Source organism: Anticarsia gemmatalis, chromosome 7 (assembly GCF_050436995.1).
Source record: "Anticarsia gemmatalis isolate Benzon Research Colony breed Stoneville strain chromosome 7, ilAntGemm2 primary, whole genome shotgun sequence".
Lineage (NCBI taxonomy): Eukaryota > Metazoa > Arthropoda > Insecta > Lepidoptera > Erebidae > Anticarsia > Anticarsia gemmatalis.
Window position 1 is genome coordinate 14,260,794 of NC_134751.1, and position 26,707 is coordinate 14,287,500.

Genomic DNA, 26,707 nt, shown 5'->3' on the forward strand with positions numbered 1-26,707 from the left:
ACTGGTTGTCAGACTTTGAAGCTTCTGACTAATGTTTAGGACTGTCAAAGATCTTCAAAAATGACAGCCGGGACCCACAATTTATCGGGCCTTCCGAAACACGGAGGAACTCGATATGTGTAAGATAGTCGCCTATCGAGTCAGAGATCGATCCGCGCGGCTGTCGTTAAAAAAAGTTATAGAACAAAGAAGAAAATTTTTATAAAAAAATAAAACGCTTTTTTGCTTATAACTTCTTTAATTGTTAACTTAGGGCTAAAAATTGTTGGACCTATTTGTAGGCAAAATAATTTGCTACAAATTTCAATTTTATTGTAAGACGCATAGTTTCCGAGATATAGCGACAAAAGTGCTTCCACCCCCTTTTCCAAGATGGCGGCCGGGCGACAAGGGTGGCGACCCCACAAACTTCAAGTTAAGCTTCTATTGAAACGACGCAATTTTATTTTTGGAACATGAAGGTGGGGGACCTTCATGTTCCAAAAATAAAATTGCGTCCTCTAAGAAATGTAATATTCGGCCCTCAAATTGTAAGGCGCTGTCTCCACGAGCGAGAGAATCGCGGCGATATTATCGTCGTGCCACGTATTTCTATACACTTTCTATGGAACCGTCTCCACACGGCGATAATATCGCCGCGATACGACGAGTGGCAACGAGCGTGCGAAACGTCAATACATCGTCGCTAGTCGGCCGCGACAAGCAGCGGGTCCGCCGCGCGATCGCGACGAGCGCGCAGCGGGCGCGCTGTCAAATGCAGCGTCATTTATTTTCAATGTTGCCTCTTGTTTCGAGAAGCTTTTTAAACAAGGAAAACGCGGGGATACCGTTACGAGTCGCCGCGGAATCTCTGCGATTCCGTTACGACTCGCGACGATACGCGGCGGAATTATCGCTCGTTCGTGGAGATTGTCTGACGATACGAGGGCGGACTCGTCGCGATTCTCTCGCCCGTGGAGACAGCGCCTAATATTTCAATGGACTACAGGTAGTTCATGTGAAATGCGTCACCTCACCGTGAGCGATCGGCGCAGGCTAAGTGAAGGCCACTATACCTACTTATTGATTTATTAAATTAGAAAAAAACCTTTAAAACAAGTCTTTACTGGTACATATAGAAAGGTGCTTCGGCTTCGGCGCCAAATTAAATTGAAACTAGCTAACTGTGTAGGACTATGTTTATAGCGTCCAAGTGTCTGCACAATACACAGGTACGACTCGGTACGAGTAGGTACTCTCCCTATTCCCTCACTGTAGTAGCCCGGCGGCGGCGGCGCCGGCGGCGGGACGGCTACACTGTCACTGATACGACCAGTGAGCGGACTGAGAGGTCAGGTGCAGGAACGAGCGCACGTGCTCTCCGAGACACGGAGGTCTTCCTCTTCCTAACTCCGGGAAAATCACTATGCATTTGTTTACATAAAAACATAACTCAGTGATTGAAAAATTGAATTTATGATCAATCGAAACAACCAGTTGAAGACTGATCATTAAATTGTAAGAAAGGTATTTATTTTCCAATCAATCGGAGTCGTCTCAAGCGTGGAACATAACACACACACTGGACAGTAGTCGACACACGACACGACACACACACGTCGCGGTGCACCCAGCACTCAGTTCACGTACTGACACGTATGTACATCCGTACAGTACGTACATTGACAGTTGACACATTAAAACATTCAATGTAAGGATTATACTACTTACAACGCTTCTGGTGTTAAAATGTTGTGTTATTTTATAAAATCCACATATTTTGCAATATATTGTAAGTACCTACACTATGTTACAAGTTCACTGCAACTACTGCAAGTAGAGCCGTGTTAGTCAACGTTACAGTTGATCTCAGTCCTTAGATTATAGGCATATTATTAGGTCGGGGAAAAAGAATTTTCGCATTATAGTATGTATAAACTTGTTATAAAATCTTTCGTCGTTAGGAGCGGAGTAGCAACGAAAAATGTTACAAAAACGGGGAAAATTTTGATCCATTCTCTTAGGTGCCGCAAGCGAAGTTGCGCGGGTCCGCTAGTGAATATTATAAAGCTGAATAGTTTGTTTGTTTGTTTGAACGCGCTAATCTCAGGAACTACTAGTCCGATTTTAAAAAATCTTTCAGTGTTAGATAGCCCATTTATCGAGCCCATTTTTTATTCCACTTTTTAAACATCCCTTTACTACTGTCTATGCCAAGCTTCGTAAGGCTCAGCGCACACAGAGAGGAATAATCCTCGCGCGGTCTCGAGCATTCTTTTTACGGCTATACCTCGCGAGCCTACATAATATAATGTTTTTAATAATACACGAAAACATTCTTGAGATGATACTAAACATATATAATTTTTCCTCGTCCATTTTTGTGTTCGATATGCAGGTGGACCGCACGCCACACACGCGGAACAGGCAGGCACTCGTGGGGTTTTAGTGGTGTATGCCCGCCCTTCTGGCGGGAAAGTTGATTTTCAAGTGCGTTAATAAAATCCTCTCCGCTCTCTGTCTGCGCTGACAGTAAGAGTATGTCATTATTCAAAAAAAAATCCTAATACCTCTTAGACCCCTTCTCCACAGCCTGTTTAAAGGCCGCCAGCGTGTCTTCAAGCGATGGAAATTATTTTTTTTAATTGGGTAGTGAAAACAAGTCACTTGGTGCCCTATTAATGCTGTCAGAAGAATGACTACAGATTCTGGCTAGTGTGTAGTTCAGGGAGTCACTTGTTCCAAACGCCAAGCGCGCGGGTCGCAAGCCGGCAGTGCGGGGACTGCCGTACATGATTGTTTGCTGCTGATAGAAATGATGAGTTCTGGATAGTGTGCGGTACTGTATACAAGTGCTAGAATACTAATTTTATTTTTCTGAAGATACATAGGCCAGGTAACCTCTCATAGTTAATAAACTATTGGTTCTCGGTCGCTTAAGCTTAGTGTCATTTGTATAATTTTGAACCAGGCTAACTATTGACTGGGTTTTTCTTTCTGGGCTATATTACTATATTTCAGTCAGTCAACTTAACTTAGTTACCTAATTTACCTATTTAGTCAAATTGTATTTTTTACTAGTGACACGTTTTTTTCCACAATAGTCGGCAAAAGACGACCATATTCTGTTTGCTAAAGTAGGCCAACTTCGTTTAATTTACAAAAAACAAGATTACGCACATTCTTTAAAAAGTCCTTAATCTATAAATTCAGTTTGAAGTCAGTTAAACGTTTCTTCTAGTTTTGAGGCACATCGGCCAGAAATGTTCTCAAGGCAGCTTCATTTCTCGGTGACACACGGCAATTTGTTTGCACTAATAATAAAATTGTGATAAAAAATTTAATTTGGACTTAATGTATTTATAGGTACTCGTAAATAATATATTTTTAAATAAATTATAACCAGACACTGTCCCATACAAAAAAAAACTGTTATTCGTACAAGTTTCTGAGTAGTATATTACAACATTTAACACAACCCCATCGTTAACATTTATTTGTTAAATAAAGAAATTAAAATGTTATGTTTCAATATTTTCGTCAAAAATAACATTTAAAAATTTGCGCATGTTTTTGGAGCAGTGATAGTGGAGTGTCGAGTGCACGAGTGGTGTGAGAATGCGTCATCAACGTCATCAACATCATCAATGTCATCAACGTCAGCGTCAAGCAATCACGTGTGCGTTACATATGATTACCACTCGTTGTAACGGTGCAGCGGTGACGGAAAACAATGTGATACACTTTGCACGAACGTGTTTGACCAAACGCAAAGTTACCTACTCGCACTTGACCAACGTGCTGGACTCAAGGCCTTCTTGTCCTCGGTGGAAGTGCCTTACGCACCGTATACCCGTTCGGCTCATTCCGGGCTGAGCCGGGAAATGTGTGACGTAGGACTAGAAGCACAGGATGGAACTCGCTGCTTCAAGCACTGCATCTGTGGATTCGAGATCTAAGCTCTCCCACATTCCCTCCACTCCCAGGAGGGACCTTACCCAGCAGAGCGATAGTAATAGCTTATTTTATATTGCTGTTTTTACAACTTTTACGCACGCACTAATATCTTTCATGGAATTATTAAATATCAAAAACCAAAATAGTATAGCCGAGCGGTATAAGTTGGTACCTCCCACGCAAGTGGTCGCAGGTTCGAACCCGAGGCAACACACCAATGACTCTTCGAAGTTATGTGTGTATCTTCTATCTTTATATATATAATTCTTCTGTAAGTGTGTACATATATCACTGAACTTCTCTTAAACGACTGGACCGATTTTGATGAAATTTTTTGTGTGTGTTCAAGGGGATCTGAGAATGGTTTAGATTCACAATATTGTCCGCCGGACAATGTAAAAAAGGTAAAAATTTTCAAATTAAAGACGTGTAGACAGGACAACGTCTGTCGGGTCCGCTAGTCTATGATATAAAAGAAAGTCGGGTTTGTTACAACACTTATAACTCGAGATCTGCTGAAGCAACTTTCATGGTTATTGATCTGTTGGATTTGTCTCCGCCCTGAATAGCACAATACATCTTAAAAACAATCTAATCTCGATATGTGTAATGGATGTTTAATCATTTCAATAAATGTATCATTTGTATATTACATGTCAACCATTTTGTTGAGTTGGTGCGTTCACAAAATTATTTTGTGTAAAATGTCTCGAAAGTTTAAGACATTAATTTGTGTAAATTATTTATCTACACACAAGAAATATAAAAGTATTTATTATGCTGAATGATTATGAATACATACAGAATGAGAATAAAAATAAAATATAAAGTATCAAACACACGTCAGAAAATACATAGTACTTCAAACACATGTTAGAAAAAAATGTTGTAAAACTATGTCGTGCAGATTGTTATGTACGCTCGGATTATTTCATTCATTGGATTATTACTATTAATAACAATGCCGCCTACTGGAAGTTCTAATTGCCATTATTGTTCCCGCCACCAGAGCCACTGCGTTCCCTGCTTTATGGGGAAACAACTAGAATCACGACATTTTCCAGCGAACACTCAAACATACAATGTCTGTTTCCAAATGAGTTCATTTGGGGCGGAAATCATCGAAGAACACACAACAAGATATAATTCGGCATTTGAGTATTTGAGGTAATTTACGTTAAAAACTTTATTTTATAAATATGATCGTAAAAAAAATCCCGAATGTAGTTTGTTAGATTTTGGCATGTTTTTATTTAAAAAAAGTGTTTGTAAATCTATACTTACATATAATAAAATTATAACTAGAAAGAAAGAAAGAAATATTTATTGTATATAAAATAAATCACAATGTTTAGAATATTTAAACCAAACTGTTGAAACATAAAAATCACTTGGTGAAATAATTTTATTTAAACTAGTAGGTACTTAACATGTTAAGACTTACTATCTATTGGTTTCCTCACTAGGAGGACCTGTATCGAGGAAACCATAATATACATACAAATATTCATTTACTTTATTGAGATCCTTGGTATTCAGGCGTTTACTTAGGTACTAAACTTAGTATAAACATACAGTAAAAGTGCTTATTATTAGTTATTATCAATTATTATATTACATTTTTGTTAAACAAAATTAGTGAAAGTACTGTAGGTAAGATGTTGGTCTTATTCTTATTAGTGTTTAGTAGTTATAGGTGAGTTTAAAATATATTATATCAAGCTATTTTAAGTTATTTATATAATAATCAGTTATATTTAAGCCTCGGATGAGATTACATAATAGTATACATTTTTAGCCTATAATCTTAAGGATATTTTCTGCGTCAGTATAGTCTAATGAAGCCAACCATTTAAACACAGTATTTTTTGCTTCTCTCACTGACTTATCTTTGATATCACAGAATTTTACAACTTGGTTATAAATATATATTATGCTCTTACAAAATTGCCAAATCGTTGCGCGAACCTTGTATTTACAAATGCTGTACTTGTAGGTACATCTAGACGAAAGACTGCGTTGAATGAAGCTGTCATAATGAGTGGATGAAATGACGGACCTGTGTACTGAGATGGCGATCCTCGATATAAAAAGTTGTCGTACAGTTAGAACCTTTGCTTCTTTGTAGAGTGTAAATGTAGGATATCTATAAGGTTTTTGCATCAACTACCTCATGTCTGTACATTTCAGATATTAAAGAAAAACTAAAATGGGGGATCTTCATACAACCAATAGAAGCCAAAAATATGATTTATTTATTATTTGTTTGTCTGTTTGTTGTTTGCTTTTCACGCAAAAGCAACTGGACGGATTTTGATTAAACTTTTTTTGTTATTAGCTATTAGTCTTCGCTAACATATAGGCTATTTTCTTTGGAAATTCGCTCTTTAGGGGGGTAGAAAGAGAGGGTAAGTTTGTATGAAACTCCGTCAGTTTTGGAGCTAATTCGATTAAAATTAATATTTGGCTATATAGTTATAAATTAAGAATGACGCAATAAATATTTTTGGAAATTCTGCGTTAACAGGGATCATATTTTTGGCTTCTATTGGTTGTATAAAGATCCCCCATTTTAGTCTTTCTTTAATATCTATAATGTGCAGACATGAGGTTGTTATAATTTTATTATATGTATAGATTTACAAACACTTTTTTTTTAATAATAAAATGCCATTTTTATTTTAGAGACAAATACAGATATCTAACAAACTACATTCAAGATTTTTTTTACAATCATCTATACTCAACTCATATATATCATCATATTATAAAGCTGAAAGTTTGTTTGTTTGTTTGAATGCGCTAATCTCAGGAACTACTGGTCCCATTTGAAAAAGTCTTTCAGAGTTAGATAGCCCATTTATTGAGGAAGGCTATAGGCTATATTATTATAACATCACGCTATGACCAATACGAGCAAAGCAGCAGTAAAAAATGTTTCATAAACGGGGAAAATTATCTCTTATGTGACGCAAGCGAAGTTGCGCGGGTCAGCTAGTTACGGATAAAATGGATGGCATTTTTTAAAAAGTGGAGCAAGATCGACATATCAGTAGTTACGACGTAGCTGACGAACTGGGAACTGACCACAAAAATTAATTAACTGTAAATAAACTATATTAAAAGATCTTTTGAATTAAAAAAAAAAATGCGAAGACACTTTTCCCCCAAACTATTATAAATAAATGTGTCTGCTGTTGACGCTACAATATGTAACAAGATATGTATTTAATGAATAGCAAACAGACTGGAGCCACAGATTGCCGCCTCACAAGTAGTCTCAAGGAGCGAGCAGAGTGAGCAGAGCTTCAAGCTACAAGCACGCAGATTGGCCTACGCTTTCATTCATGCGAACAAGCCGGTCGTGCCGGATGATCGGCTCCATGGCTGGACGTGGAGTCGGCGGAGTGCCTGCAGAGCCGGGCCCGCGTGCCCGCGCACCACTCGCACCTCCGACTGGCACCACCCGCACGACCGAGCGCCGACCGAGCGACTGCACAAGTGTATTAGGGTTACTACCACATTAGGGTTACTCAAATGTTAAATCGTTATTATAAAAAAATAACTATTAATTACAATCATTAGACAAATGCAATAATTGATTGATAATAAAATAGTAGTAATAGTCTTTTCTCGATATGCCAGAATTGCGGACGAAAGTTGTGGTGCGGAGATGCTATTAAACAATAAATAACAATAATAGTATTACTTCTTCTCCTCCCCCTAGACCTACACTACCTAGCTCCCTACTTTCAATACTTGTGTGATAACCACAATCGTAATCTCCGCTCTTCAAGCAATCTCATTCTTCTCTGTCCATCCCACACTACTGGGTTTATCAACTCTTCTTTCCTTGTCCAATCAGTTCTGTTATGGAATGCGCTCTTGAAATCAGGATGTCCACTAACCGTCTTACGTTCAAGAACAAAGTGCGGGATCGTCACAATTATTTTAGTTTATAATTATTAATTATTGTATATATATTTTTCATATTTTATAGTATCTATAGTTATTTTTAATATGACATGTTCATACGTTTTTAGACCACTACGTGTTAAGTGACAGCAGTCGAGCAGACGTTGTCACTAGAGTCACTAGTGACGTAGCTGCGGTAGATGAGGTAGATGAGGTAGATGACGTGAACACGGGCCGCCAGTGGCACCAGCCGCAGCTGTACGCGGCGCCGCATGCGCCCGCCGTCACTGCGCACAGAGCGCAGCACTCTCTCACCGCCGGCGCAGCGACCACAGCGAGCACAGCGGGCACACTGCTGGGCGCTAGTGCCGCTACATATTCACATGATCTGACCTATGACACGTCCAATCAAAGTGCTACGAGCCACATTGATGGGTAAGTGATGAGCTGATGGCTGCCTTGTTGCGTCATCTACAACATTATTGTATTGTTATTTTACTAAACTACGTAAGTAATTAAGTATACTCTGCGACAATTAAGAAGTGAATTGGCGGAAATAATCCAAGGTCAAGGCTTGCTTGTTCCAACAATGACTTTTACAGGAGTTGGTTCTAATGATTTAGGCCTCAAGCTACGTGGTAAGTGACAGCAGTCGAGCAGACTGTCACAAGTGTCACTAGTGCCGTGGAGGTTTGGATGATTGGTACTCAATTGACCGTAGGTATAAAGTGATAGTGATAAAGTAGTAAGTTAGTAACGACACAGCGCGTAACAGCACGCACCAGTGCGGGGGCTTTGTTTAACTTGCAGCCGGCGGTACTGGCCATTCCTGCGAAGACAAGAAGCTGTTGGTGTTGTGATTTGGTTTCCTGGCGCCCCCACTCCATCAACAAAGGCTGCTGCTGTGGAGAGCGGGTGGGGCGATTTGGTTAAAACTACAACTTCGACTACAACTCGAGCCTCGGGGTCGGGGGGAAAAACGGGCACTCAAGAGGCGGGGGGGAAGACGGGCACTCAAGAGGCGGGGGGGACCACTGAGGGAAGAACACGAAGCGCGTTCACGACGCGCAGGAGGCCTCGCACCAAGACCAGGACCTACACCACCGTGTACGTGCGCACGCCGCGCGCCAAGCTCTACTACGAGCCCTACTGGATCCGCGGCGAGTGGCAGTTCCGCAAGTAACTACTGCGCTTGATCGCTACTCACCACTGCTCACCACTGCTCACCGCTACTCACCACTACTCACCACTACTCACCGCTTATACTCACCACTACTTCGACCGAGTCACGTAGTACGACCTGGGGCACAAGCTACGCAGTAACACGTTACATCACTCGACTCGCTCGAGCACGGCCTCACCGCAGCCTCACCACAGCCTCGTCTCGCTCATGGTTCCGCTCATACATCTGAGACCATCAACACTGTTGCTTTCACTTGACTACCTACTAGTAGGTACCTCTACACATGTGTGTATTACAGTGTACATTGTTACAACATGTCACAACATGTGTACAACTATGTGTAGTCAGACTAGTGAGAGCATGAGAGCGCGTATGCGTACATGTGTACTATGTGTAATGTGTAGTGAGTATGGTTGGTGTCTTGTTGTCGTATGGTTAGTATTCATTATTCAGCCTATTGTCAAAGTTGTTCAAGCCGCCCGAAGGCCTGTGACGTGACAACGTGCCCTCCGAAGCGCGGAAACGCTCAGTTCAAATACCACTAAATGGTTACCCATCTATAGAATGAAGCCACAGATCATTTACCGACCGATGAGCGCAACTGGCTATTGGCAACAGTACCTATGCAATAGTACCTATATAGTATCCACAAGAATGTGGGGTAGGAGTTGTTACGCTGCACGCGTCTCAATTATTTTACTTTTAGTATTCGTACAATACGAAGGCAAGGAAATTAGGCTGCTATACATGTATCAGAAATGAGATGCGTTACTTTAAATGAGGATTATTTCACTAACTAAGTAACTACACTTAGCAATAAGGAGAAGCACATCGTTCACGAGCGGGACAGTTGCCACATGTTTGGAGCAGTTATTATCATTACGCTACTCAACGCTACTACATCTATGTTAACGAAAATGTATCTACGCGTATATCTTTTGAACAGCAAACAAATTGCATATTTGTATAATCTTTTTCATGTTTGTAACTGTCGAGACAAGTTTTGTATGGGATGGATGGGATCAACGAGATAAAACTAGTACTAGAATAAATTACTTAAATTTTGTACCGATTAACATCGGATTGAATTTTAAGTACTCACTCTCAACACTGTAGCGGAACTGTGAGCGACACTGAGCGACACTGAGTGACACTGAGTGACACTGAGTGACACTGAGTGACAGAGAACAGAGAGAGCTTCCTAACGTTACTTTTATATTGTAGGACCGGTACTCCCACTACCAAAGTTCCTCCAAAAAAAGGTAAGTGCTTGTATTTGTTATAATCACGATACATATCTATCTATACTTATAATAAATCAGTAGAGAGTTCAAGGTCAGGTTTTTTCCTGTCTGTATGTTACGCTATCACGTAAAAACTACCGGATAGAATGCACTGACATTTCTTATATGCATAGAATAAGTGGTGGAGCAAGTATTGGGATACTTTTTATCGCATATTTCATAGATTTTTAGAAAATTGAATAAAATACGTAGACATCGTTTGAACCCATGGTTTCCCTAAAGAGACCATAGATGGCATTGCAATTCATTTCACAACATTCGCATATGGTTAACGCGGTGCCTGCCGTATCGATACCTGTTGTTAGCACCAACCAATAGATGGCGTTATGGTCAGCAACACAGCATGTTTTTCCTAATTAATTTATTTTGATTGCTTTATAGTAAAAAAAATACCTTTAAAACAGGCTATACATTTATAAGATTTTCAAACATAAATGTTGTAAGATATATTACACAAAAATGTCGGTTTACGTGGGTCCGGTGCGCTCGGGATATCCTAGATGGCAAACCGAGTAATTTCGTTTGTTGTCGTTGTTCCCCGCAACTAACTAATGGCGTTGCAGTTCGTAACACATAACCAAAAATTGGTTGCATTAAGGAAATAAATTGCATAGATATGAAACAGACTATGTGGTAAGTTTTAAAAAATAAACAACGGATGATATATAAAAAATAATTACGGGTTACGCGGTTTCGGACGTATCATCGCAAGTATACATTATTACGCGTGTGAAGAGCTCCGGCGCAGATAGGTCTGTCTGTAGCTATAATAATATTCTGAATCCAGACGGGTAAGCAATGGTCAGTCTTTAATAGGGTATTATATTTTACACTGTAAACTGGTACGGATACTGACGAGAGAGGAAAAGAAGGTAACCACAGGATATCAGGCCTGCCTGAGCCTGTGTCACATTGTGTGTCCCTTTCGTAAATAACCATTAGATGACAAAGAGTTGTTAGCATTTTTATGTGTAGTGTATCGAGTGCTTCGCAATTTGCGTGCTCAAACGAATAAGCAACAGTACGAAATTCACGCGAGCGGAGCCGCACGGGTCAGCTAGTTTCAAAATGTTCTTAATTCGATCTGTTAACATAGGAAGTTGCAATACGAAGAGAGCTTAAACATAATACTTATTCTATCAATCTATACTAATATTATAAAGCTGAAGAGTTTGTTTGTTTGTTTGTTTGTTTGAACGCGCTAATCTCAGGAACTACTGGTCCGATATGAAAAATTCTTTCAGTGTTAGATAGCCCATTTATCGAGGAAGGTTATAGGCTATATATCATCACGCTACGATCAATAGGAGCAGAGTACCAGTCAAAAATATTACAAAAACGGGGAAAAATGTCACCCATTCTCTCTTATGTGACGCAAGCGAAGTTGCGCGGGTCAGCTAGTCTATACTAATATTATAAAGCTGAAGAGTTTGTTTGTTTGTTTGAACGCGCTAATCTCAAGAACTTCTGGTCCAATTTGAAATATTCCTTCAGTGTTAGATAGCCCATTTATCGAGAAAGGCTATAGGCTATAATATATCATCACGCTACAACCAATAGGAGCAGAGTACCAGTAAAAAATGTAACAAAAACGAGAGAGAAACGAGAACGAGAATGAGAGACACGCACTTTGCTCGCACACCACGATCACCCGACGAACCAAGTCTATTCACCGTTCCCCCACTCCTCCCGTCGCGGTTGCTCTTCTTGTTGACATGTCCGGCTTTCGGACTCTAAAATCCGGGGTATTCGCGCGTCTTGTCCGGTTTTCTAAATTTTAGAGATGGCAACCCTAGGCAAGGGTCTCCTCCCGCGTCGAGACAGCGGGTAGAACTCGAGAACTACGCAGGTCAGGGCAGGACTACGCTAGCCAAGTGCGGCTTAGAGACTTTACAATGAAATTGTCAGGCGCCAGGCATGTGTCAAGTTTAAAGACGAAGCAGCACACCTACTTTATCTATTACTCGTTACTATACATAACAAATTATTGTAAATCTGTATTCCTTAATAAAAAAAAAATCTTCTGTATTTCTTATTCTAACTGTCATAACTCGATTCGTGCTTTCTTGTTGTCTCGTGCTGCTACGCGCGTACCTGCCTGCTACGTAGTGTGAGTAGTGTATGCGTATGAAACCGCGCGAAATCTACCACGATACAACCGGGGCGTTAACTATCATTTTATATTCATAACAAATGCGACGCAACAATACGGTTCATTTTGTTACTTAATGGCATGTTGGCTCGTGTTGGCTCGAGTGGCTTCTGCCGCCGCCGCCCGCCGGTGAACTGACATTGTCGCTCGTTGTAATGCAATGAATGAGCATTGTATTGAGCAATGCTAGTTACAGCTAAGTATAGTACCTACCGTACATCTATCCATTCCAAAATAAGGATATAATGAACACGAATGCTTGCAGCCACCACCCCGTACAACGCGATGGCGGTGTACCGCGACTGCGACAGAGTGTGCGGCGCCTACGAGTTCTGGTCAGTCGCGCTCTGCTTCCGCCTGGCTGCACCCGCCATGACTCGACCACGGCTCGGCCACGACACGGCCACGACTCGGCCACGACTCGACCGCGACTCAACCGCGACACGGCCACGACTCGGACACGACACGGCTCCGGCACGGTCTAGACAAGGCCCAACGTTACTTCTCAAATCTTAGCTTTGTGCGAATGAATGCCAGCTCTCCCACTTTTCTTTTTTTTTTTTTTTTTGCGTCATGAAAATGCATTACTGCATGTCCCGCCCCAGGGAGGAAAGCGGGGGTCTGTCGGGCTCTCCCGCCGGCTAGACGTTCCGGCTGACTTGGGCATACCGACTAAAAACCTGACGGTGTTCCTTCCACGGTCACCATAACGTGGCCAGGACGCGGTACCTCCAATTGGATACTCCTCGTCCCAGCCGGTGACGGCCCGCCTTGGAAGCTCTCCCACTTAACCTGACTACACTTGATTAGACGTATGTGCCTATTATGTATAATGACACGTATGCTATGACTCAGGTCAGTGACACTAGAGCGGGAGAGACGAGTGGCGCACCCCTCCACCCCTCACCTGCGATCATTCCCCGGGCCCTGTCACTGAGGCTACTTTCAAAAAACCTTGATCATTTATGCCAATTTTACATGGAGTATTCTTTATTTACAACATATTTATCATGCTAACATATAAGAATCTTTGACTATGCTTAACACTACTTCAGTAAGTAACTACATACTTGTACATATACTTTTAATGATGTGCCATGTACACCACAAAACTTAGAGCAAGTGTGTAAACATCGGTGTACGGTGCGCCCGGTACATCATTGAAGTAGAATATGAGTGAGTGAGAGCACTGGCGCAGGTACGGGGCGGTCTGCGGCCAGAGGTACGACACAGAAGAATGGTTCTTCCAGTACAGAAACTTCAAGTCCATATGCGAGATGGAATACTACAACTGCTTCAATGAGAGCGCCAGTAAGTGCTCACTACCAGTCACTGCTAGTCACTGCCAGTCACTGCTAGTCACTGCTAGTCACTGCTAGTCACTGCCAGTCACTGCCAGTCACTGCTAGTCACTGCTAGCCACTGCTAGTCACTGCTAGTCACTACCAGTCACTGCTAGTCACTGCCAGTCACTGCTAGTCACTGCCAGTCACTGCTAGTCACTGCTATTCACTGCTAGTCACAGCCAGTCACTGCTTGTCTTTGCCAGTCGCCAGGGTGGTCGCAGTGAAATACGCAAGTGAACCTGCACCACCCCATTATGGCGATGACGTTGTTCCGGTGGGGTTTTAGTGGGTAGTACCCAGTCCCGGGTGAGTCCCTCATATCCCGGCTATACCCCAACTTCAAGCCGGGAATGCGTAAATGCATTTACCCATCGTCAAAAAATAAAAAAAATAATAGTCTCTGCCGTACTGCGTCTAGTCAGCCGGCCTGCTCGAGCAGAGCTACAACTAGCTAGGAGAGAGTGAAGCAGCCTGTTTCATCATGTGTATTTCGTGAATTCTTCTTTTTTTTCATTGTTAAAGATTCCCTGCAGTTTTGTAATAATATCTTTATTATTTCAGGGCCTGGTGAGTATTAAAGTTTCTCCATATTACCTTGTGGAATCCGTAGCTGTCGACAAGAAGTCACGAGACAACGCGGCGAGAACGGGTGTGGAGGGGCGTGGAGGGGCGAGCTCGTGTGACTGTGTGTGTGTCTGCAGGGTGGTACGCGATCCACGCCGGCGAGTGCTGGGAGCTGTTGAAGTTGCCGGAGCTCAATCAGCACCCGCTCAAGATTATGTCTGATGCTGACTTTTATGAATTTAAATACTACTGGAACTTAACCAGGAGTCCTTGAATGAGTGTCATAAGTACAGCTATGTGTTGAGCGCCGGTCCCGTCCGGAACAGACAACACAATCACACTACACAAGTTCTATCAAATATCAAACACGGTGTTTTCGGTTCTACAAAATATTCTTTTCAAAATTGCTCTATTTATATTTAAATTGTTATAAAAAATATATTATACTACTTTCGTACAATAAGTACAATAACACACGCATCATAAATGAACTTAAAAATAAAAGGATCTCTTATGGGCGGAGCTGCGATTACATTGTAACACTGTTCTTAGTGTTCCTGCAGTGATGTGGTAGAACAGGTTCACAGCAGCCTCGACAGCTCTCTGACCTCTCTGACCTCTCTGACCCCTCTGACCTCTCTGACCTCTGTGGCCACACCACTTGACACCACTTGACACTACTTGATTGTAAATGTTATTCATAATTAGTGGGGTAAAAATAATCACGTAAGTTCTTATTCGTAATAATAATTAACATAATTATATTAAGTAGTAATAGTAAAAATATATCAATATGGAGATTTCATAATTAATGTTATTCAACGAAATAATAAATAGTTAAATATGCGTTTGTTTATCTGTTTTGCTTTCGTAGAAGCACAGCCTCGTCTTCCTCAAATGTCAGCTTCGAGTTCGTTCGAGTTACTCGTCAACTCGCCCGATTGGGCGAGAAAGCACTTTTTTTATTTACCTATTCATAAATTCGTCAACTCGCACGCTGGCGTAAAAGAACAGTCCGATACAAAAAATATTTAACACAGAATCGATTATTTCTAATCTATACTTATAATAAATCTGTAGAGAGGTCAATTCTGTACATTCAATATATTTAAAAAAAGCCAATGGGTATGTTAAGAAACAGATACTGATACCGAATCTGTAATTTATAATTGTTTCTGTCTGTCTGTCTGTCTGTCAGCGGCCCAACTCTTCTTTGAGCTCCATGAGCTGGTCGTACTCCTCGGGCGACAGGTGGCCCCAGTCGTTGGGGTCGATATTGAGCTTGCCGCCAGATATCACCTGCTTCTTCTTGAGTCGTTCCAGGGCAAGTTTAAGCCGTTCCTGTTGCATCACTATTTCCGTGAACAACTGTTTCTCCACAATAATCTCGTTGTACTCGCTCTCTGCAATGCAAACATGATAGCCGTTCATTCTATTCTATCGTGTCAGTGTATCGTGTAACGAGACCCGAGTGCGTGAACGGCTCAACGCGCACTATATACTGTACTTGGTATGTACACTATGCACACTCATTTCCCGAAATTTCGTCCCTTATTCAAACACCTTAGGGAATGATTTTTCAAAAACAATGATCCTAGCAGAAAATCGCGCTTGTAGTCCCTTTTATTGTACCTGGGTTGAGTTTTATATTTTATTTAATACTAGCTGACCCGCGCAACTTCGCTTGCGTCACATAAGAGAGAATGGGTCAGAATTTTCCACGTTTCTGTAACACTTTTTACTGTTACTCTGCTCCTATTGGTCGCAGCGTGATGATATAAAGTATCTTATTCTTATTTTTTCTTATTTTTTTTCAGGCAAATATTCTCAAAATTATTTATATCTCTTAATATAACGAAGTCGCGCTAAGGCATATCCGTCATTAAAACAGTTGCCATGACAACGGAAATTTGTTATTTCAATGTCATTATAATGTTGATTATTCGCGACTTCGTTCGCCACTTGAATTTTCCCGGGAAATGCGTCATTTTCCCGGGGTAAAAAGTAGCCTATGTCCTTTCTCGGGTATCAAAATATCTCCATACCAAATTTCATGCAAATTGGTTCAGTAGTTTAGGCGTGATTGAGTAGCAGACAGGCAGACAAACAGACAGACAGACAGACAGACAGACAGACAGACAGACAGACAGACAGACAGACAGACAGAGTTACTTTCGCATTTATAATATTAGTATGGATTAAAATTTCAAAAAGCTGTGATGTTCGAGCGGTATAAGTTGGTATCTCCCACGCAAGTGGTTGCAGGTTCGATACCGCGGCAGCACACCTATAATATGTTTTCGAAGTTAGGTGTGTATTAGAAATAATTACCTTTAATGCCTGAGAGTTCTTTAGAACAGGTTTTAAAGGTATACAAGGACCCAATCCGCACCTGGCCAGCGTGGTGGACTCCAGGCCTAACCCCTCCCTCGTTACGGGAGGAGAATTAATGGGTTAAATTTATTTTTGTCTTTGCCTCAAAAGGAAACCTCATGCAAAATTAGAAATTTTCTAGCTCTGTAGTTTCTGACAGTTTGACTCACGCTCACTCGCTCACTCACTCACTCACTCACTCACTCACGACAAAGTGAGTGAGAGTGAGCGACCTTTTGCTCTTATGAAATATAGAGATACATTGTGATAGTTCTCACGCATTTTTCCATAGCCGAAGATAAGAATGGGTATAGTGGCACCGTCGTTGTCCCCCCACGACAGGTGTTCCGCGTAGTACCTGCCAGTTAGTGACAGTTAGTGCCAGTTAGTGACAGTTAGTGATAGATAGTGACAGACAGTGACAGACAGTGACAGACAGTGGCAGTCACTCCCTGACAGTACCTAATACTCATTATAAATATGAGTGCGTAAACACAAGAGAGCTGCGACGAGAGAGACATTGTGACTCGCTCTGGTCTCGTCGTGAAAGCGTAGTAACTAGTAATAGTAATAGCGCTGAGTCTGGCCGAGTGCTGATTCATTGAGGACTTGCATTTATTGCAACACCCGCTCTAAACGATTCTTAAGTATGTTACGGTCCATGGCGATGGTTTCCTTCTCCGTCTGAGAGCAACTCATTTAGATAGATATTTCAAATTGACTGGAATACAGAACAGATATGAGTAGTGTAAAAACATGCAGACGGTCCCCGCTCTACGAAGTCAGTGAGTGAGAGTGTTCGCTCGATGTTGACAAGTTGACTAGTTAAGGTAGTCACTCGAAACTGAGCACATGTGAGCAGCACATGATACATCGCGTCTGTTAGAGTACGTGAAGCATGTCAATTGTCAAGCATGAGGTTTGAGGTCACCGCGAGTTGGCACTGTCACCTGTAGGTCTTGACGATGGCGGCGAAGCGCTCCATGATGTTGGAGGACAGCGAGCCCAGGTTGAACTGCAGCGACTCCTTGTACGTGTCCTGGATCATGTCCAGGTGGCGCAGCTTCACCCGGCAGTCTGCAACACATGTACCTAGTACCTAGAACTACCTAGTTACCTACCAACCGACTGAACTTAACAATCACTCAAATGAACACGCCTCTTTCTCGACATCATAAAAGCTCCGATCGATTTGTGTCAACAGGCGTCGTGCATACAATCATCTTTAAAATTTGTAATATACTTGTTAAAAATATATCTAAATGTTAAATGAGAGCCAGAGTTGCTTGCAGAGTAGACGTTCGCCGGCGCGGCGACGAGACCACAGACTGACTGATGTCTGACTTGCATGTTGAATGTTTATTAGAATACGTGTTCTATCATACATTGACATCTGCCCCTCTTATTTAAAGTTCTGTCTGAACTCATCTGAAGGGCCGAAAGTGTTGGTATTGTTTAAGTATAGAATTGTTTTCAATTCGCGCCGCCATCAGTTCAGTTGTATGAGTGCTGGAGTCGTAAGTTTGAACACAGCGGAGGCGGCCTCGGAGTTCACTCGGCCTCAGTCTGATGGTACGATAAACGAATCTTATGAAAACACGTATTCATTAACATTTTTCCGAATGTCAACAATCTGATCTGGCGCGCAACCGCAGCGATGCAACGCAATGACTTTAACACGGTTTTCTTTAAGATAATATTGAAGTTATATTCTAAAAGGTTCATATTTTTTTAATAATCGATTTTTGGAATTGCGTATAAACATTTTAATGGGCAGCATTGTGTCGCAGGACTTTAACCAGACCGATGACAGTCCGATGCGCTTCAACTAGACATGTTAGGATCAAGTCCTCCCACCGCTGCAATAAACTATGACACGCAGCATCCTAGTACCGTACTGACCGTACAGTACCGAGTACTACCTACATAATAACTGAAAGCTAATCGGATATGATTAGATAATAAAAATGTGAGTCGATAAACCTTTGAGTAATTCCTCGGTCATGTTGACAAGGAACTGCGCCTGAACTTTGAAGAAGAACGCATCGGAGTATCGAGACGGCCCTCTGTCCGCCCTCGCCGCTGCCGCCCACGCACCTGCAACGTACCACCGTGTACCACCGTCTGCCACCGTCTACCACCGTGTAGTAGCGTCCTGTAGTGCCCTACGCCACTACCACCACTATCGGTAGACCATTCATTTAAATAAAAAAGTATGCACCTTGTGGTACTACTTACTACTCACCCCGCTGTCCCAGCAGAACGTAGGTACCTACCGTTTCCGTCGGCTTTTGAATCCTATTATCGAAATAGTGATGACAAGATTCGGAGCCGTGTTTTGTACTTCGTATTTAGTGAATATACCTCTATGTCGCACTTACTTAGTATTAATAATATCTTAATCATGACTGATGTTCTCCAGAGAATGAGCGTGTAGAGCGCGTAGAGCGTACATGTAGTGTACGTAGTGTATGTAGTGTACGTAGGTATACGTACTTATATCAGCACCTATCAACTAACTAACTATTAGTACTAGCACTAACAATTTTATGGGGTTTAAAAGATTTAATCATTCGCAGTAATCGATAGCAGGCACTGCGAGCAGCCGAGTGGAACAACGTAACGAATGTTACTTCCGTACATTATTATTGTAATAATAAACCTATCATGAACAAACCGTGTTACCGTGTTACCGTGTTACCGTGTTGTGTAACACCACTTTCCACCACCAACATCTTTGTCTGTGTTGTACTATTGTCCGCAAGCCTCAGGGCCCCTTCTTGCGAAGCTGATGTCCACATGTGATACCAGTCACATGTGTCAGTACTTCACACAGTTGACACAAGTTTAACAATAATGCGAACATGCTACATACTCTACACACTCTACACAGCACTTACAGCACTTACGGTACTTACAGTACTTACGGTACTTACAGTACTTACGGTACTTACAGTACTTACAGCACTTACAATACTTACAGCACTTACAGTACTTACAGCACTTACAGTACTTACAGCACTTACAGTACTTACAGCACTTACAGTACTTACAGCACTTACAGTACTTACAGTACTTACAGCACTTACAGTACTTACAGTACTTACAGTACTTATAGTACTTACAGTACTTACAGTACTTACAGCACTTACAGTACTTACAGTACTTACAGTACTTACAGCACTTACATAATCAATGATTTATACCAGACATAATTATATTGTTAAAACCATTTGGCGATTAAAAAGAGTGGCCAAGAGTTTCTTGCCAGCTCTTATCATTGGCCCTACCTTCCGAACTGGCGGTAAATTCACTCTTTGTATCATTGACTATCATAAGTGTCAGCATTTGACCTATATGAATAAATGATTTGATTTTGATTTTGATTTTACAGCACTTACAGTACTTACAGCACTTACAGTACTTACAGTACTTACAGTACTTACAGTACTTATAGTACTTACAGTACTTACAGTACTTATAGTACTTACAGTACTTACAGCACTTACAGTACTTACAGTACTTACAGTACTTATAGTACTTGCTACAAAAGGTATAGCACACAAACGTCACAGCTGTGATAAGGTCAATTTGGGTAACTTTGAATCATTTGGGTAACATTGAACGTGGGAATTTGAACTAGTTTCACAATTGATAAAAGTTTGCAAAACTAAAATGGATCTTTATCAATTGTGTTCTGACCCGTGCTGCTCCGCTCGCGTGAATTTCGTACTGTTGCTTATTCGCTTGAGCACGCGCATTGCGAAGCACTCGATACACTACACATAAAAATGCTAACAACTCTTTTGTCATCTAATGGTTATTTACGAAAGGGACCCGAAGGGCACACTATGTGACACAGGCTCAGGCAGGCCTGATTTCCTGTGGTTACCTTCTTTTTCGCTCTCGTTTGTATCCGTACCAGTTTGCAGTGTAAAATATAATACCTTATTATAGACTGACCATTGCTTACCCGTCTGGATTCAGAATATTATTATAGGTACAGACAGATCTATCTGCGCCGGAGCTCTTCACACGCGTAATAATGTATACTTGCGATGATACGTTCGAAACCGCGTAACTCGTAATTATTTTTTATATATCATTCGTTGTTTATTTTTTTATACTTACCACATAGTCTGTTTCATAGCTATCCAATTTATTTCCTTAATGCAACCAATTAATATTTGGTTACGTGTTATGAACTACAACGCCATCTGTTAGTTGCGGTGAACAACGACAACAAACGAAATTATTCGGTTTGCCATCTAGGATATCCCGACCGCACCGGACCCACGTAAACCAACATTTTTGTGTAATATATTATACAACATTTATGTTTGAAAATCTTATAAATGTGTAGCCTGTTTCTAAGGTATGTTTTTTACAATAAAGCAATCAAAATAAATTAATTAGGAAAAACATGCTGTGTTGCGGACTATAACGCCATCTATTGGTTGGTGCGAACAACAGGTATCGATTCGGCCGGCGCCGCGTTAGGGTCAGCGCAGACCAAGAGGAGCGCAGCGGAGAGGATTTTTTTAACGCACTTGAAAATCAACTTTAAATTAATTAAAATAAAGTGCATAATTGCTTGAACCTGACAAAAAATGCTCGCGCGTCCTCGAGGATGCGCGGGTATCCCCGCGCGTGCATCGTACGAAAAATTTCAATGTTGTTACTGAGTTTAAAGTAGAACGTCATTTTTATTCTTCTTCAGTCAAAAGAGCAATTATAATCATGGCCCAGTCTACCATCGTTGACGAATTTTCACGAAAACGTCTCTTTAGGGAAAGGCAGGTTCGAAAGATTTCGAATTTTCTGAAAATCTATGTAATTTTTTGCGATAAAAAGTATCCTATAAGTTGCTCCACTACTTATTCTATGCATATACCAAATTTCAGTGCATTTTATCCGGTAGTTTTTACGTGACAGCGTAACATACAGACGGAGGACAGACAGACAGACATACAGAAAAGAAAATTATAAATTGCAGATTCGGTATCAGTATCCGTTATTAAACATCCCCCATTGGTTTTTTTAATACATTCAATGTACAGAATTGACCTCTCTACAGATTTATTATAAGTATAGATATGTTGTGTTGTGCTGTGAAGCGATGCTCTATGTCAGTGTATTGAGTGTATGCGATAATAACTCAACGTTCTTATTATCTTTGTTGCAAGCGTCAATCTGAAGTGTTCCCTAGTTCAAAAACAAGGAGAAACTTCAAAGAGACTGACGTAGAGACCGTCCTGAGTGTACTCTCAGTACTGTAGCGCACAAGCAGCAGCATGTGATGATGTGACGTCACACTCAGCAGTAGTGACGAGTAGTGGCGAGTAATACTTGCCTATTAATCGACGAGCGTATTAAACATAAACTCCGCCTTTTAATTGTTCTTGTGCGATAATAACTAACGAGCCTTGCGAGAATGTGTAATGTAATGTATGTGTGTCGTACAGCACTGAGCGGCTCTGAGCGGCACTGAGCGGCACTGAGCGGCACTGGGCGGCACTGAGCGGCACTGAGCGGCACTGAGCGGCACTGGGCGGCACTGAGCGGCACTAAGCGGCTCTGAGCGGCACTGAGCGGCACTGAGCGGCACTGAGCGGCACTGAGCGGCTCTGAGCGGCACTGAGCGGCACTGAGCGGTACTGGGCGGCACTGAGCGGCACTGAGCGGCACTGGGCGCCGGCAGACATGAGCGGCGCGGCGAGTGCTCCGCGTCGCTCGCTCACTCTGACCAAACGTTTCATATTGCCTGTTTTACTAATGAAATGTGAGTCATGTCTCTATTTGTCGCTAAGTTCGCTACACACATTGTTCGAAGATAGTTTGAAAACTGAGCATTATTATTATTATATAACACTCGGCTGTAGTGCCAGTAGTCGGCAGGCGCTACGTTGTTCTGCGTGCACTCCACAAAGTACGGCACAATGCGGCCGTGGCCGTAGAGTGAAATAATCACAAATAACACAACTATACGTTCATTACTTTAGTGCAGTCTTAAAAATAGCAAAAAAGTCCAGTTCAAAGCACCTGACACACCAGCGGAGTCATCATGTATCTCAGCTGACAACTATTTGAAAACTACTATGCAGTACATTGTTTTCTCCCTTAGAATATAGTGATTATCACGTTTCATCAAAGCAGCAATGTACTGAATAGTGACCATCAATTCGACGTACACTCGTTGTCAACTGAGATACGTGATAAGATTGCCAAAAACCGTTGCTGTAAGTACCTACTCGCATTTGTCACAAAGTAAGTAATTATAATTATATGTATTATTAACCGCGATTACACTTTCAAACAGCAATGATACCGAGTTGCGTGAGTACGACGGCGGGCGGCGCGGGCGGGGAGGGCGGAGGGGTCGCCGGGAGCGGCGGCGGCCCGTTCAGGAGGAGCTACGAGCACTTGTACGTGCACATCAGAGAGGGCGCCGAGGACATCAAGAGACTGATAGCCGACCTGTACGTGGAAGTGATACGCTCTCGCCACAGATACGAGTACATCAGGCAGAACAGCGGCAACACGGCGCCCTACGAGGTACCTCGCCCGTGTTGTGAGTGTTGTGAGTGTCGGGACGCGTGCCACAGCCTCAAACGGCACCAGTAGACGCTTTAGATCACCATCAAAACCCGCTTCAATGAATCATGTATTTACATTGTATTGTCGTGTAACGACAGTCGCAATTGTGTCCAATCGTATGTGTCACTCGTTACTCGCGGACACTCACGGACAGTCACTCGTGGTGGGCGCGGCGGCGTGGCGGCGGCGACATGCTGACATTGAGAAGGGAATATTATGTTAAGATAGATAGCCTCACCGCCTCCCACTGCGCGATCATTTCTAATAAGCTCATAGCCAGGGAGCAAATAAATAAATAAAAATATGTATGGGCTGATAACCAAAAGGTTATTGTTCCGTGTGCTGGCTGCGAGAACAAAACATGGAGGCACAGTAAAGATCATTTCTTAAGATACAAAGACCAGCTTATCGCTCCTCGACCAGATTAGCTTTTTAAACAAATTACTATTCCGCGCGAGTCCTTCCATGCATTAGTCAGATTTCGCAGCACCGAGCGTGAAAAATTCCTCTTTTGCGAAGCTACTCATGCGAATTCCCAAAAAAATATTTCTGAATGCGTTTACATTATACTTTTAATTTCCTTAAGCCTAACTTGTCTATTTAATTAAATTGTATTTTTTACTCGTGACTCATTTCATTACACAACAGCCGGCAAAAGACGACCATATTTTCTTCAGTGACTAAAGTATGCGAACCCGCTTTAGTTTACGCAAATTTTTCAAAAGGTCCGTAATCTACAAACAAAGTTTGAAAGTATAATGTTTCTTCTTGTTTTGAGTCACATTTGAATTTACCATTGCGAGTTGGTAAATCTTAGGTTATACCGGAAAATCTTAGGATTTACCACCGTTCGGGCTTTTACAGTAACATATATAGTAGTGCGCGGGGTCGGTTGCAGGTGGGCTACATGGTGCACTTGATCTTCGACCAGTACCGCAAGATGGTGGACCGCTACACGACCAGCGTGGACGTGGGCGGCCTCTACTACGTCACCGAGCTCGTCATCTACCTGGACGAGATCGAGAACCTCTACTGGGTCATAGAACACACGAGTATGAACTATGTTCTCACTACTTCTCACTTACATTATGATGGTAGTCAATGTAATAAGCTACGGGTGCACAACTTCTATTCAATCATTTTCAGTGTATGTTTCAATGATGTGCGAAGTGTTAGCATTCGTGTTGATTGCGTGTCAAAAGTTTCAGTAAAAACGTAAACATCGTTATTTTCGTCCGCCTGTAGCGCGATTCTGTACAGTCGTGATGTCGAGTATCGAAATGTTGACATTCTGAATGTACTGCCAAAATATTTCCTACGACACCCGTCAGAGGCGCTGATCAGATTTCCATACAAAATTTCTGGATGACAGGTCGGTTGTCGGTAGTCGATAGTAGTAGTAGAGAATCGAGCTACTGGTGCAAATTGTGCAAAACAAAAGAGGTCAATTATAATTGATAATTAGTTGAAATTGAGCCCTGCGGAACGAAACGGATGTAAGTGACAACAGCCACATTGAAATTACTGAACGGATTTCGATGAATGTGGTTGGACATTTTTATATGTTATTGACGTAGTTATATGTTGGGTTCGAACGAGTCACAGGCAGAAGCTTGCAGATAGTTGCTATGATTGGCGACTAGGTACTTAATAAACCGTTGTTTGACGTTAAGGTAAAATGGCGCACGAAATTGAGAGAAAATTCGAAGTGAAAACGCCGCTGAAACAGGAATATCACGAGTTAACCCGGAAGGAAGAATACGAGTTATACCTGAAGGCGATACAAGCAGAACTGGAGTACGAGAAGCAACGGCGCAGGAAACAACGCGAAGAGCGAAGAAAGAAATCTAAGCGCAGGCCGCCGCGCCCGCCGCAGGCGGGCACGCCTTCCCGGCCGCCCGTGGCGCGCCACCTCGACGACGCCGCGCACTGGCCGCGCGCCTCGCACTACGGCTGGCAGCTCGACTAGCGCCGCCACCACTCTACTTACTGTTCACATGATGCTCACCGTCTCACACACCTGTATAGTTCACAATGCTCTTTACTCGTTATTCACACGAGGGAACGATACAACTTTACGAAAAAAAAGAAGTAGGTATTCAAAACTAAAAAAGACCTGTTTTTTTAACCGACTTCAAAAAGTTTCCTCATTTCTTTTTACTGGCTTGACCGATTTAGATGATTTTCTTTTTATTTGAAAGGGGACCACACATGACAGGCCCAGTGCCTGTCATGTGTGGTCCCATTTCAATCCCGGAAAAAAGGGTGAACAACTTTGAAGCAGGGAAAATTTGTAAAAATGTTCGTCATCTACAGATAAAACCATGAAACTTTGTATTTAGGAATTTGACGTATCGAAAATTGAAATACTTCAAATTGAAACAATGATGTGCAAGATAATCGACACTTCCATATCCATATCCATACTAATATTATAAATGCGAAAGTAACTCTGTCTGTCTGTCTGTCTGTCTGCTACTCAATCACGCCTAAACTACTGAACCAATTTGGATGAAATTTGGTATGAAGATATTTTGATACCCGAGAAAGGACATAGGCTACTTTTTACCCCGGGAAAATGACGCATTTCCCGGGAAAATTCAGGTGGCGAACGAAGTCGCGAATAATCAATATTTTAATGACATTGAATTAACAAAATTCCGTTGTCATGGCAACTGTTTTAATGGCGGATATGCCTTAGCGCAACTTCGTTATAATATATTATGAGATATAAATCATTTTGAGAATATTTTTCGTGAAAAAAGCATATTTTATATCATCACGCTACGACCAAAAGGAGCAGAGTAACAGTAAAAAGTGTTACAAAAACGTGGAAAATTCTGATTCTCTCTTATGTGACGCAAGCAAAGTTGCGCGGGTCAGCTAGTATCTCAAATTTTGAAAATATTAGTTATTCAGATTTACAAAAAATAGAAAAATAAACAAACATTTTAACAAAAACAGACTTCAAACAAAAAATACTCCCAAATACCAGCTGTGATATTAGCTGTGTCCAGAGATACTATCAATCCACATTTCTGTGGCTCGTGCATTAAGCTACGCCAGCGTCCTGCCTTGCGGCGGATGGAGTGCAGGGTTACGAGCGACTCACCCGCCACAAGGGCGAGCTCACGATGCGTGCGCCGGGATAACTGCCCAAGCATGTACCGCAAGCCGCACGCTACGCGGATTCCCCAATTTAGGGGTCAAATCAAAAAACACGCCTAATTATTTAGTTTATAGTCGTTGGACTGTCTGCCAACAAGACCTTTTTGTTGATATGTATATCATAGGGGTTCATCGCTTGATTAGTTAGCTCCGTCACCAGAGGCTGGTT

The 26,707-nt window shown here is 41.8% G+C and overlaps 3 protein-coding genes across 4 annotated transcripts; 2 read left to right on the top strand and 1 right to left on the bottom strand.

Annotated features, from left to right (window-relative positions):
* The first annotated feature begins 277 nt into the window (after nucleotides 1-277).
* LOC142974105 (uncharacterized) lies at nucleotides 278-14,544 on the top strand. 2 transcript variants are annotated; one of them, XM_076116258.1, is made up of 7 exons: nucleotides 278-1,771; nucleotides 7,980-8,286; nucleotides 8,662-9,030; nucleotides 10,259-10,296; nucleotides 12,756-12,825; nucleotides 13,689-13,801; nucleotides 14,398-14,544. In XM_076116258.1, exons 1-7 carry the CDS (start codon nucleotides 1,729-1,731, stop codon nucleotides 14,412-14,414), a joined length of 957 nt encoding a protein of 318 aa, XP_075972373.1. In that variant the 5' UTR covers nucleotides 278-1,728; the 3' UTR covers nucleotides 14,415-14,544. The 2 variants fall into 2 exon arrangements, with proteins under 2 accessions (XP_075972373.1, XP_075972374.1); XM_076116259.1 differs by lacking the exons at nucleotides 12,756-12,825; nucleotides 13,689-13,801 and having other exon boundaries at nucleotides 279-1,771; nucleotides 14,398-14,521.
* An 80-nt stretch (nucleotides 14,545-14,624) lies between these two features.
* On the bottom strand, nucleotides 14,625-19,288 carry LOC142974106 (uncharacterized). Its single transcript, XM_076116260.1, has 5 exons — nucleotides 19,155-19,288; nucleotides 18,757-18,870; nucleotides 17,724-17,850; nucleotides 17,052-17,131; nucleotides 14,625-15,803 (listed from the first exon to the last, which is right to left on the bottom strand). The coding sequence occupies exons 1-5, from the start codon at nucleotides 19,177-19,179 to the stop codon at nucleotides 15,595-15,597; spliced, it is 555 nt and encodes a 184-aa protein (XP_075972375.1). The 5' UTR covers nucleotides 19,180-19,288; the 3' UTR covers nucleotides 14,625-15,594.
* A 2,934-nt stretch (nucleotides 19,289-22,222) lies between these two features.
* On the top strand, nucleotides 22,223-25,405 carry LOC142974170 (uncharacterized). The gene is made up of 4 exons (XM_076116334.1): nucleotides 22,223-22,555; nucleotides 23,093-23,328; nucleotides 24,269-24,422; nucleotides 25,044-25,405. Exons 1-4 carry the CDS (start codon nucleotides 22,477-22,479, stop codon nucleotides 25,337-25,339), a joined length of 765 nt encoding a protein of 254 aa, XP_075972449.1. The 5' UTR covers nucleotides 22,223-22,476; the 3' UTR covers nucleotides 25,340-25,405.
* Nucleotides 25,406-26,707: the final 1,302 nt, after the last annotated feature.

What these genes read in the sequence shown, in the direction of transcription:
- LOC142974106 (XM_076116260.1), bottom strand. Translation starts at nt 19,179, where the DNA reads ATGATTAAGATATTATTAATACTAA. An exon ending in TAAGATATTATTAATACTAA is followed by an intron (nt 18,871 to 19,154) that starts GTAAGTGCGACA and finishes GGTACGTTGCAG; the next exon opens with GTGCGTGGGCGGCAGCGGCG. An exon ending in GACCGAGGAATTACTCAAAG is followed by an intron (nt 17,851 to 18,756) that starts GTTTATCGACTC and finishes CATGTGTTGCAG; the next exon opens with ACTGCCGGGTGAAGCTGCGC.
- LOC142974170 (XM_076116334.1), top strand. Translation starts at nt 22,477, where the DNA reads ATGAGCGGCGCGGCGAGTGCTCCGCGTCGCTCGCTCACTCTGACCAAA. An exon ending in GCCTGTTTTACTAATGAAAT is followed by an intron (nt 22,556 to 23,092) that starts GTGAGTCATGTC and finishes ACTTTCAAACAG; the next exon opens with CAATGATACCGAGTTGCGTG. An exon ending in CTGGGTCATAGAACACACGA is followed by an intron (nt 24,423 to 25,043) that starts GTATGAACTATG and finishes TTTGACGTTAAG; the next exon opens with GTAAAATGGCGCACGAAATT.
- LOC142974105 (XM_076116258.1), top strand. Translation starts at nt 1,729, where the DNA reads ATGTTGTGTTATTTTATAAAATCCACATATTTTGCAATATATT. An exon ending in CAAAGTTCCTCCAAAAAAAG is followed by an intron (nt 10,297 to 12,755) that starts GTAAGTGCTTGT and finishes GAATGCTTGCAG; the next exon opens with CCACCACCCCGTACAACGCG. An exon ending in TGCGGCGCCTACGAGTTCTG is followed by an intron (nt 12,826 to 13,688) that starts GTCAGTCGCGCT and finishes GCACTGGCGCAG; the next exon opens with GTACGGGGCGGTCTGCGGCC.